The sequence below is a fragment of the Corvus kubaryi genome, unplaced genomic scaffold (genome assembly GCF_017639235.1).
Source record: "Corvus kubaryi isolate FWS band 111438036 unplaced genomic scaffold, C.kubaryi_AGA036_p1.0 37393, whole genome shotgun sequence".
In the NCBI taxonomy this organism is placed as follows: Eukaryota; Metazoa; Chordata; class Aves; order Passeriformes; family Corvidae; genus Corvus; species Corvus kubaryi.
The window spans coordinates 404,833-417,179 of NW_024581132.1; the positions used below are offsets into that span (position 1 = coordinate 404,833).

The following is a 12,347-nucleotide window of genomic DNA, read 5'->3' on the forward strand; positions in this document are numbered from 1 at the left end:
CTTTGATGTTGCTGGGAAATGGTCCATGGAACCACCAAGTATGACAGCTCACAGAGTAAATCCCAAGAGTCTAAATATAATACTGCTGAAGCTGGTAATGCAACAACTTATATGGGGGGGGCGGAAAAAAAAACTTCTAGTGAATTACTGAAATGTTTTCCTTGGATATTTCCTCCTCCTTCAATGAAAAAGAAAAGCAAATAAGCAGCTATGTCATTTATTCACTATGGGGTAGCATTTCCTTATGCTTCAGCTGTCAGCACAGTGAGATCACTTGCAAGGTCAGCACGTATGCAAGGAGAGAGGTAAACTTTAAAGCCCACCTGAATAATTTTAGGCAGCACTTCTTCTCCGTTTTTTGTATTCTGAACAGCAGTTAAATACTTCTTCTCGAGGAAGAAGGTAACGAGCCACTTGATAAAAACAACTCGAGCTGCCATGTAGGGGATTTTTGTGCAGTAGACACTTTCATTGTTCCGTGTTGCAGTGACATACACCGGCCTCGGCCTGATATCGGGGATGTCTGGTGGGACAAAAAGGAAGGGAGAAACAAAGTGGAATCTTAGCAACTGCTTCCCAACTCGGGCTAAATGCACCAAGCACATCACCCAAGAAGTAACAGATGCAGTGACTGACTGCTTTTACTGTATTAACGCTTGTATTCTATCCTAACTTTACCTCTCTTCAGGAGAGCATAACAGCACAGACCTTCCCTGAGGCTATCACTTGTATCGCTCAAAACAAAGGAAAGCAAAAGAGAAGGGCTGCAAAAGGAAGGGCAAAAGCTGAAGCAGAGAACCACTCCTGCTACAGCATAAGGTAATTTTTCATGGAACTGGGGAGGAAAAAATCCCCCATCCCACAGACCTGCAGCAGCACACCAGCAGGCAACAGAGATGCTGCCAAGAGCGGGCTGTGGCTTTCTCTACCTCAAAGGCAAGACCCACCACTTACCAAGCACAGGTTTGTAGAGGTTGGTTAGCTTTGTAAAAGATGGGAACAAGTGAGGAAGATAGTATTTTCTGAACAAGGTAAAGAGGAACTTAAACCCAGTGTCTTGGTTCTCCTTGTTCTTCCACTCCAAGCTTGCAGCCTTTGTCAGGAGTTTAAGAGAAACAAACAAAAAGCTTCAAGTTAACATGTTACACTGACAATTGTTTCACCCTGAACACAAAAACCGAGAAACCTCACTTCAGCAAGAGGTGGAAAACCAGCACAGCAACAAAAACCACCTTTGCAAACCGCAGTAAGAACGTAAGGAATAAAGCAGCGCCCCAAAGACAGCGAGCTCAGTGGAAACCGGCGGGTTTGTGCTCTTCCAATCGGGGAAGGACAGGAACTGTCACACTCTGCTTTCAGTAAATTGGCTTCCTACGTTTTGACAAAGTTACTCTGAGCTATACTTTTATCATAAATATCTTCCTCATCACACTAAACACAAACAAACAAACACTGGAACCACTGTGCAATGGGATTTACAGTGCAAGCAGGTCTGTTTAGATCCCGAACACGTAAAAAGAGTATAAAAAGAAGAGTGAAATCCTATTTTTAACTGAAGCGTTGGGAGACTCTGATATGTAAAACAAAGGGTGCTGTGGAGGAAGCTGATAATTTCATACAGCCACTTTTAAAAATAAAGCGTTTATTCAAGATGACAAAACCCCTTCCAAACACTATTTTGGTCTTGCCTTTTCATACTGAAAAGTGTATCTCAAAGCATTTAATTATGATTTATCTTTTTTTAATACCAAGCTCTTTAATGTTCATTGTCTGCACAGCTTCCACTTTATTTCAAATGTTGCTTAATTTGTACTTTTTAAATATATACATTATCTTAATTTATTTCCTGCACAGATTCATCTGATCTACTTCTAATTAAATTTTATGTACATGTTACTTGCATCCTTTTAAAAGCATCTCAGAAGCCATCTCTCTATCTCCTCCTCCAGTGGTCCTTTACATTTCTTTTCATCTAGGTGTGTGTGCCCAAAGAGAACAAATTGAAGCTTCACCCCATACCAATTTTCTAAATGCAATCACGAGTACATAAAATATTCAGTCACTCTGCAAGTTTGGATAACGTTCATTAATTCTTATCACAAAAGTGGGACAAACTTCTTATTTTCACCAAAAATGGCATGAGGAAATAACCTTTGGGACGATTTTCCATTTAAAAACAAGAGTAAAAGAAGTGCTGGGGAAGGGTAAACCCAGCTCCACACAGACTAAGTGTAGGCTTAATTTCCCGCCCCAAATACGAGCGGTTACAAACACACGTCCTCCTCACCTGAATTACCATGTATTTTAACAGGAGCTGAAGAAAATAGCAGGTTTGGTCTTCAGCAATTTTCTCTCCAGAGACAGCTGGCAAAAGCGGCGTTATTTCTTCTGGAAAAATCTTGGCTAAAATCAAATATTTTAATCATAGCACACATGAAAGCAGTGAAATAAGAAGATATTTTCTATAAAGGACTGATTTGGAAACACCCATTAGTGCACTACCAAGCTGCTCGGATGCCCAAAGTCCTAGCACATCCCATGGAGGACTGCACCAGATCCCTGGGGGCTTGGAAGGGCTGGCACTGGCAGGGGAACCAACGAGGCGGAAACCTCCACCACTGCTTAGCTGGCAGCAAAATGCTCCTATACTGCTGCATCCGAATCAAAACCACCCGAGCGCCAAGCAGCAAACCCCGGCCGCTCAGAGGGACAGCATCGGGCGGCTCCGGAGCCGGACACGCCGCGGACGGCTCGGGACGCCAGGACAGCCACCTCCCCCCCGGAGAGCCCCGGGAGCCGCTCACCGTCGGGCGCGGCCGGAGGGCTGACCAGGCTCTCCAGGGTGCAGGGCCCGCGCGACGACGGCAGCGGGGGAAAGCCGGGCACCAGGCAGGCGAACATCAGGATCTGCTCCTCGGCGCAGTTGGTCTGCAGGGCTTGGAGCCACAGCAGGAACAGGCGGATGCCTTCGCATCTGAGCTGCAAGGGCGTGGATTTGGGGGAAAAGGCAGCAAAACAGCTCTGTAAGTGCCGTAACGCGGACAAATAGTTCACAGCAGGCAGGGCGAGTGCTTTCATCCCAGCTAGGTGCTGGAAAGTCTTGCCATCATACCAAGGGTACTCACGTTATTAATATAATCCTAGCTTTAATGCCAGAGAGAGCTGAAAAAACTAGATATTAAGCATTATCTACTTATACCTTCCTCAGGTAACTTTACAAAGGTCACTAGAGCAGAAAAATGACTGAAAACAAATACCCAAATAATCGAGGATGGCATTAATAAAACTTCTGGTTGGAAGGTGAGTAAGAAAAAATTACAAAGTCTAACAATCTGAAAAACACGGACACTGGAAAGGTGCAAAGTAATATACTTCATAAAGTGAAACGGAATATGAAAACACCGATGCAATACCTTGAGAGAATTTCCAGTGTGCAGAAGCTTCTTCAGAATCGACCCTGGATCAGGAAAATTAAGTAGACACTCTCAGACACTTCCCACAACAATGTTTTCAAAAACATTCCATGAAAGGCTGCTTTAATGCCATTTACTCTGGGGTTTAACACAGCTATGGGGGGAAAGCCCCAACTGAATCTAGTTACGATCACCACTGCCCAAGATTAGCCATGATGCATCTTTCCAGTGGGGTACTGTGGGTTTCGTCAGAGGACCACGCCTCAAATTATTTTCGTTAGTAGCAAGATCTGCGAATAATGTACATTCCTCCTCAAGATCTCACCATTTCACAGGATTGAATGGGAATTACTAACACATACAGGAAACACGTATGAACACCTATGAACATTAAGCAAAAAGAAATCGCAAGGCAGAGCTGTAAATAAATGCTCTGCCGAATTCTGTACGTCCTTTTTTGGACACAGATAAAAAATTATCCCACCACAATGACCACTCAATAGCAGCATAAAGAATATGTCAGCTACAAAGCAACTGACTGGAACCAATTTGGCCTGGACTAGTTCAGCTGAACTGCTGTGAAGTGGCCAGGCAGATGCCTCCTCTTACTTATGTCAGTGCTGAGTGGAAATGTGACAACAGCCCTTCCCTTGACCTTTAGCTTCCGCTCATTGTTCTTCTGCAACAGCAATTCCTTGTTCTGATGACAAACATGGCAGCCAGTCAGACGGTGCTGCAAACCAACCCCAACCACAACAGAAAAGTCCTACTTGAAAGGAAGAGAACCCCCCCCAAAATTTTAATAAGCAGCATAAAAACCCATTGGTACCACATTGGTGGCATTTGGAAGCAGAATTTTAAAAGCAGTGATGAATCCAAGACATCTGATTCTGAGGAAATTATGGAGCTAAACCACTCCATTGGATTTCAAGGTGCTCTGGCCATCCAAGACGGCTCTCTGCCAGACTCCTCTCCTATTCCTTCCCTCCTTCCAGAAGCTCCAATACCATCGGAGCTTGGGGAAAGAAAAGTCAGTCTTGGTCTGAAGAGGCCACCCATGGCTACCTTGTGTCTGTCATGGCCAAGGCCATATTCTAACGGGACGCTGGGAAAATCCTCCATTTCATGAGAATCTGGGAAAGACAGCTGGGGCCACGCTGGCACAAATACCACGTATTCATAATTCCACTCTCAAAGGCAGATTGCCCATTAAGAGAACAACCAATCCCAAAAAAGCTACTAGAAAGTTTATATTTTTTTGTATTAAACCGTTTCTTCTTACCTATGCTGCGAAAATGCCATCGATAAAAAATCCTCTCGGGTAGTAGCTGCAATATTTTCTGCAGGAAACAAAACCAGTCAAATTTTCCGTCATGAAACCGGCTCATCGGAGGATGCAGAGAAACGAATACACAGGACACAAATGAAAGGGGAACACGTGCACAGGGGACAAAACAGAAAAGCAAATACCTATCCTGGCAAGGACTCGTGTCCACTACTTTCCTCTGGCTGCGGAGAAGGACGCTCGGAGCACTCCTGAACGCACACCACGAGGCAGACTTGAAGCCCTTTCCTTTCCCCCTGCCCGGCACACCCCCGGCCTGCTGGGGAAGGGCTCACACACGTCCGAGCAGCCGCCTGGGGCTGGCACTCTCTGCAGCGCCCGCCACGACTCCTGCTGCGGCTCAGGCCAGTGTTTCCCCCGGCTGCCAGGCTCCGCTCCCCGGCTGAGGCACAGGGAACAGCGGGGCAGCTCCTGCTCCTCAGAGCTCCTCTACCTGTGCTTGCAGCGGCTCGCTGCGCCCGCGCCGAATTACGCGCAGCCAGACTAATTGAATCCCCAGCACGGGCAGTTCATAAAGCACTCAGCCAATAATCCCCGGGCTTTGCAGGCATTGAAATAAGGAATTAGGAAGACATATTTAAACAGGAAACCAGTTTTAAACATTTACTTTTGGAAATCAAGTGAAATTAAACAGTGTCATAAATGACTGATGGTCAGAGCTCCTCCTTGCAACTATCAAACAAAATCACTGGCACGAATTCCTGGGCAGCAAAGCGCCGTTAAGTTCTCAGCAACACCACATGCAGGATGCAAATGGACGATAAGTCACTTAAGCAACAGTTTGGGGGTGTTCTGCACACAAAACAAACAGCATCACAGCCCAGAAAGCAACTGGCACTGTGGGCCACCCCTGGGAGCCAGGCGACACGAGCCAGCACTGCTGCCAGAGCATGTGCTCGGGACGTGGAGCAGGACAGACCTCTTGTTTCCGACAATAAAGGGCTTCAGAGATTATATACAACACTCAAAATAGTCTTTTTGGAAATGGAACATTCCTTTCTCCATGGCAGAAGATGGAAGTCATGACAAGTTCATGGACAGAGGGAGCTGGACCTCAGGTCACAGACAGGCTGGTCCTCCTGCGCACCTTCACCATAGCAAGTGCTCCCCACACAGTATTTAGCATTTCTAAAAGGCTAACCAGAATAAAAACGTAAAGCAGGCATGCCCCTTTTCCATGTTCCTCCTATTTTTTTCAGCGTCACTCCCCCAGCTCACTGCAACAGCAGGACCCCAGGAACAGAGGGTCCAGAGGTCGAGCTCCTGGTCCGTGGGCAGGAAGAATGCTTGGGATGAGGGATCTGACTGGCTAGAAGTGAGGCCATGACCCACAGCAGGGCTTTACCTGTTAGTTAAGCACCAGGTTTCTGCCAATCAGATTGCAGGGTCCATGGACAAAGAGCTACCATTATCCATCTGAACATTAGAACACTGGCAGCCCACCACTCCTCCAGACTATTTCTGACATTAATCATTACTTAACTTGGCACAGGGCACCAAGGAGCTCTAAGCTAACCCAGGAGTGCTTCTAACCTAACCCAGGAACTCCACGTGGGAGCTGGGTCTGTGCTCAGGCTCACCACAAGCCCTGTGCCCGAGGTGTGAGAGAACAAGCTCCAGGAAACAAAACCCTACGGCAAACCAGCAACAAAAACCAGGCTGGATTCAGGTGTCACACAACACCCTGCAGGGATGAAACTCCACACACTGGCACATTTATCGTGGAAAACCAGACAAAACCCGTGTATTTTGCTCCCATTGTTTTAGTCTGTTGCACAGCTCCACCTAAATTCGAAGACAAAGTTCCCTTCCAGAAAGTGAGCTACGACAAGGTGTGAGCCACGTGGACTGGTAGAAGGTGCAAAGCCCCAAAATAAAGACCCCCTTAAAGAAGAATTTGGTAACAACCGAGCGTTAGTGAACTTTAGGCTGTATCCAGGGAACACCAGGAAAACAAATGCTGCTGCAGAGGTCAACAACAAGCAGGAAAGGCAAGCCTAAACCCTAAACCGCACAGAACTGGGGGGCTGGGGCAGAAAACAACATGCTTACTGTTCTTTTCTCTTTACAAAACAGAACCCAACACCTTGCCAGGTGACTGAATCAAAACAATTCAAGGGGCTGAGCCATCAGTAAGAGGACCAAAGTTCCTGTCTGAGGAAAGCTCCCACATCCCCAAATCTTTTCACACAGCAAAAATGCAGACACTTCAGTCATTTCCCCTGTGCTGTCCTTTACAGCATCTCAAAGCCAGGAGAACAAGAAATAACGTGTATGCTGAAAAAACGAGAAGACCTGACCAATCCCCTGCATGGTCCCTACCCCACAGCAACCAGGCCTTCTAAAAAAGCAGCCCGTGTCCCCCTCCCGTGCTGCGGACAGCACAGCCCTGCAGCAGCAGAGCCTCCGTGGGCAATGTAAACGCAGAGCCCACGCCTGCTCCCGCAACGCAAAGACGAGTCCCCCGTGTCCAAAGCCTACACCGCTAAATATAAATTTCTCAAGGTTACAAGTTAGCCCCCAGCCCCACTGGCACGACTCCCAAGGGGGATTTTTCTGTGTGACACGAGGCCGCACAAGTCACGAACAAGCTCCAGTTGTTCCCCTCGCAACTTCACACTTCCGGCAACGTTCCGTACAGCATGCCCACCCCCGATGCACTGAAGAACGTGCATCGCTATTGCTACAAAACAAATGACAGTCTCTTCCCCTCCAGCCCAGGCTGGCAGCCACACCGCTGTGAATCCGAGCTGGCTATTGACATCTTGTTCCTAGTTTCACACTACACTAATAAGAAATATTTTAAGAAACCCCACAGTGCGAAATAATATTGCTTTTTGAGAAAACACATAGATCTATTTAATGCTCAGTGCTTTGCTGCATCTATATGGTAATCCATTACAGCACACTTGAAATAGAAATTAGGTATTACTACTGATCAACACATCAGGGTATCTGTCAGTTCTTTTAACTGATTATCCATAGTTCTTTTTCGTTTGGACTTCCTGCATGACTAGGAATAATGTTAAGTTTAAATCTTAGTTTACACAGGATGCTGCTTTCTGAAAGCTGTATCTGTGTCTTTCATCGAAGTAAAACAAAAACCAGCAAGGTTTGTATTTCGACAGACTCGCTCTGACTTAACCAAAACTGCTATTTCTTTCAGAAAGCCTTTTCTTTTCGCCCCCCTCCTTGAAGCGTGCTGTGACTGGCAGCTCTGTGCCTATCGCTGCATGCTGGCTGTCCTGCAGCAGGACACAGGGAAAGCGGAGGTTGGGACCAAACTCACAGGAGATCCCAAGGGATGTTCTCCAGCTCCGCTGCCATTCTGTGCCAGCCCGGTCTCCGGTTAACGACAGCCACACCAAAGGTGCCCCTGCTGAGCCAACCCACTCCTGGAGGCACAACCGGGGGCAGTGGCAATGGCAAGCCTGGAGTCACGCCCCTTCCAGGGGAATGGATTGGGAATCCCTAGGAGACAGTGGCAGGTGGATCTCCCGTAAGCCAAGTCAAGGCAGAAGAGCTCTCCCAGGCCTCTGTGCTCAAGTGCTGCTGGCGGTTTCAGAGTGTTCAACTACCAAAACCTGCAGCAATCCAGAAATTTTCCAGCTCCTATTCGCAGACTCGGATGAGCCAAGAGGCCAGCGGAGTCAGTGCGCCTGCAGCAGTTCAATCTCAATGAAGGGATACTCCATTCATTGCATTAATAAATTATTTACAGTTATTTGTTGAGGGAAAACGTCTGCCCAAAGCACACAGGGCACTTATCACTGTCCCAGGCATAACAAGAAACGGTAAGATCTCTGAAGTCGGATATGTGAAACACAGAGCTAGAATTTACCACAGAATGCTGTAAGAATAGCAGCAACATTATCAGAACCACAGGAGAACAAACTGTAAATGGTTCAAAAAGTAATTTTCTACGTGTAGAAAAGTAGAGCTATAAGCACCTTCACTGCTATAAACAAAAAAGCTCCTTTGTTACTCTTCTGAGCCTGCTCACATCTGCACCGGGCTCAAGGAAACACGAACTCCACACAAAACACAGACTTTGGGAAGCTTTTCTACATCTGAAAAATTCTGAGTGCAAAACACTTCATCCAGTGAACATGTTACATCAGTGGAATGAATTTTATGACACCATCAGCAGGACAGATGTGCCTGTTCTTAACTGACAGAGAAAAACTATAGAGAATGAGAAGAAACTAATCTATGCATTACACCAAAACCATCAGTCTGCTTTTACTTCATTAGAGATTAAAAACCCAGTGTCAGAGGAATCAGTACCTAATGCTGCAAGAAAGAAGAAACTACTTTATTACTAAAAAAAACCCCAAAAACCCCCTGAACTTTCACAACCAAATGATGGCACAGCACTGCTGCTGGACCCAGAAAATGGATGCAAACACGGTGCACCTTCTGGGAGGTCTGTGACACACAGGGCTCAGAGCTGCCCTCAAATCCCAGGGAACAGGGACACAAGGAACAACAGCAACTGTTCTGCAAATGCACTGCAAATAGAGAGAGCCAAGCCCCAGCCGGAAAAAAAAAAAACTTGTGCCATATAATTTTGGGCTTTTTAGCTGAAACAGGGGAAAATAACAGTACAGCTGCAGTAGCACTTCACAAATGCCTATTTGGGAAAAGACAAGGCCAAAGCACCTTACAGAGTCAGATCCAAGCATTCTGCAGTATTAACTGTAACTGTTAACCCTTCACATTCCTCCTTCCTGGTTAACATTTCTTCTTTGAGTAACATGCTACTCGATGTTGTTGCTGAGTGGCCAAGCTGTGTAGATGGCGTGTGAAACTAAAACTTCCACAAATTACAACCAAGCAAAGCCAGTTTCCAGAGGATTTGTGGGAAGAGCGTTCGTTGCCCAATACACACGCTAGGTGTCACTCCACAACAGCGGCACAATCCCACCGAACCTCCAGGAAAGGCAAAGGCAATTCCCTCGTAAATATTTTTATTGGTTTTTAAGCTGTTAACCCTCAGCCCCGGGACTCAGGATTTGTTAATCCTACGTAACTACCTATTTAGCTAATTAGAAGAAAATGCAGCAGCCCCCTGGCTCACGCTGACATCAGATTAAATACGGAAAGCTTAACAATCAATTAGTTTTGTTGCCTATGGCTTAGAGTACGAATGCTGCATCCCTCAGCATTTCTGCCTCCCTGTCCTGTGCTGAGGCTCTTGGGCTGTTCTCCTCCCGTGCATAACTCACCCGGGGTCAGCTATCCACAGACTATAGATGCACAATCACTCCAGCAGATGCCCACCACGAGGGGAACCGCTCCGAATTCCGCACAAACACTTCAAGGACGTCCTCTCCCCCGGAGCTGAGGGCGACCAGGCTGTCGCACAGCTCCCCTCCACCGGGACCCCAAGCAGCCCCTGGTTCAGACACCACCATGGATTTTTTTTCTCCTTCACACAGCAGGTTCTCCCAATGTTTTTAAGGAGTATTAAGGGGTGGTCACTAGGCACCCGTTCCCAAGGCCCAGGAGCGCGCAGTTATTCCCTCCACCCAGGTGAGCGAGCATTAGCTATTTCCCATTCAATGGCACGGGCACAGGAATTCCATCCCTTATTCAGGGCCCCAGTGTATTGATGAGCTGCCATTAACTTGCACAGCCCTGCTCACTTACACGGTGACACGTTCTCTGCTGGGCCGGGGACCGAGGAGAAGGAAGAGTTTCTCCTGCCTCAGACAGTCCTGGCAGATTTATGAGCTCGTGTTCTTTGACACTGCCTCGGGCACAACCCTACAGCAGACCCGTACTAATGTCACAAGGAGCAGAAAGCACAGCTCAGATTTCAGTGTGAAAACGCAGTCTCACAGAGAGGGGAACGAGGGAGAGGAGGAAAGAGAGACATCAGAGTGAGAATTTGAGATCACAGAACCCCAGGATTCCACGTCATCATCGTTTTCATGGCCATTCCTCCCACTACAGGCACATTAGGCTAAACAGCATCATTCTTCTCATCATTACAAATACCATTCCAACTACAAACTACTCATTAATGCAAAACCATGGAGCCACATACTTCAGAGGGTTTGGGGGTCTTTTAGAGGGAATGGAGGAGTGGAGAACAATTAACCTTTGTTTTAACTTTGATTTCTAGAGTCCCACTGAAAGTCTGAGGGGTTTCTTCCTACCAAAAAAAACCCCAAACATAAAGAAGATTACATTTCTATGATGCAATACTCAAGTAAAAAGTTAGCAGCTAGAACAACACAGAAAGAAATAAGAGAGAAATGGAAATAAATCAATAGATGATAAGCGCTTGTTCAACCTTAAGAGATAAATCTGGCCAATTACATACCTAGTAATTGCCAAAAAATTGTAAATAAAGGTGCCAGTGCGTTCTGACTAGAGACAGGCAGAGCCTATGCTAAGAATTTCAGTGTGCATTGTAAGAACATTTTTATGTGTCAGGCCTTCATCCGGTCCCGTGATATTTTCTCACATCCAAATACATTTACGTAATGACTCCAATCAAAGAGGTACCTTGGAAAATGATCTATCCTGGACTACACTCTCGTTTAAATTAAAGCAATCCTAATTTGATTATGCAAAAGTTACCTAGGTAACATTTCCTCCCCAGCCACTCCCAATGCTCTGATGGCTGGGGAGGAGGAAAGGATAAGCTTCTGGAAGTGAAAGATGCTACACTGCATTTAAAAAAACCCCAAAATTAGCGAATTAGCATTTCACCCAGTCAGGTCAAACTGATGTGCAGTAGCTGACAACTCCTATGCTCTCGTTTCCCTTGTGCTGCAAGACCAAACACCGCAATCCTAACAGATGCCTCCAGGTGAGGGGAGCAGAGCCCAGCCTCCTGCTGCGGCCCGTTCAGGACAAACACAGCGCCCAACTTCACACCGACACAGAGCAGGGGAACGGTGCTGCTGTCCTGAGCTGGCCCCCCAGAAAGCACAGGAGCAAACCCTTGTTTGATTAAAACAGGAAAGAAACAACAGAGAGCAGACCTTTTGGGAGCTTTAGCCCAACAGAGTCAGTGCAACTCCCGATCACATGTTCCCAAGGTCTACAGAAACCCCCGGCTTGTTGTCAGAGGATCGACCCCCCAGGTCCTCGGGACAGAGGTGTTCCTGCTGGATTTCCAAGGCATTTTGATAACATCTCTTAACTCAGCATATTGATTAGACCAACACTCTCCCTGCATGATAAAATTGAAGCTTCAAGCCCCTTTCACCTCGCACCACCGTGACTGGCACCCGGTTTCACCCCTCGCTGCAAAGCTCCAAGTAGGCACAGAACAACAATGAGATTTAAAACACAAACTCATTTGCATGGTATGGAAAACTTACCTCGAAAAGAAAGAGGATGGAGTCCAGCTCCTCCCTCTGTGATTTATTCCCTGCAAGACACAAAACAACATTGCTTGCCAGAAACATACAACAAAAGACAGCAGAAGAAAGCTGCTGCTGCTCAGCTGAAGTCAAAGATGCTACGCTCGGTTTGCTTCCCATCTTTCTTTAACATCCCAAGAGCGAGCTGCGCCCAGCTGCGGTGCCTCCCTCTGCTCCGGCCGTGCCGCAGGCGAGCAGAGGGAGCTG

General features: G+C 46.8%; 1 protein-coding gene across 8 annotated transcripts in view; it reads right to left on the reverse strand.

Moving 5' to 3' along the window:
- Positions 1-12,200, reverse strand: part of RALGAPA2 (Ral GTPase activating protein catalytic subunit alpha 2) — an 86,073-nt gene extending 73,873 nt beyond the window's left edge. For 7 of the 8 annotated variants that reach the window (XM_042038909.1, XM_042038906.1, XM_042038908.1 and 4 more), the window contains exons 1-7: positions 12,099-12,200; positions 4,696-4,753; positions 3,414-3,457; positions 2,805-2,979; positions 2,288-2,403; positions 955-1,093; positions 324-523 (exon numbers count right to left, since the gene is read on the reverse strand). In XM_042038909.1, coding sequence (XP_041894843.1) covers positions 324-523; positions 955-1,093; positions 2,288-2,403; positions 2,805-2,979; positions 3,414-3,457; positions 4,696-4,753; positions 12,099-12,185 — 819 coding nt within the window. In that variant the 5' untranslated portion in view covers positions 12,186-12,200. Of the gene's footprint in view, positions 1-323; positions 524-954; positions 1,094-2,287; positions 2,404-2,804; positions 2,980-3,413; positions 3,458-4,695; positions 4,754-12,098 lie in introns of those variants that run through there. The other variant, XM_042038911.1, reaches the window with a different exon arrangement.
- Between the last annotated feature and the right edge of the window lie 147 nt (positions 12,201-12,347).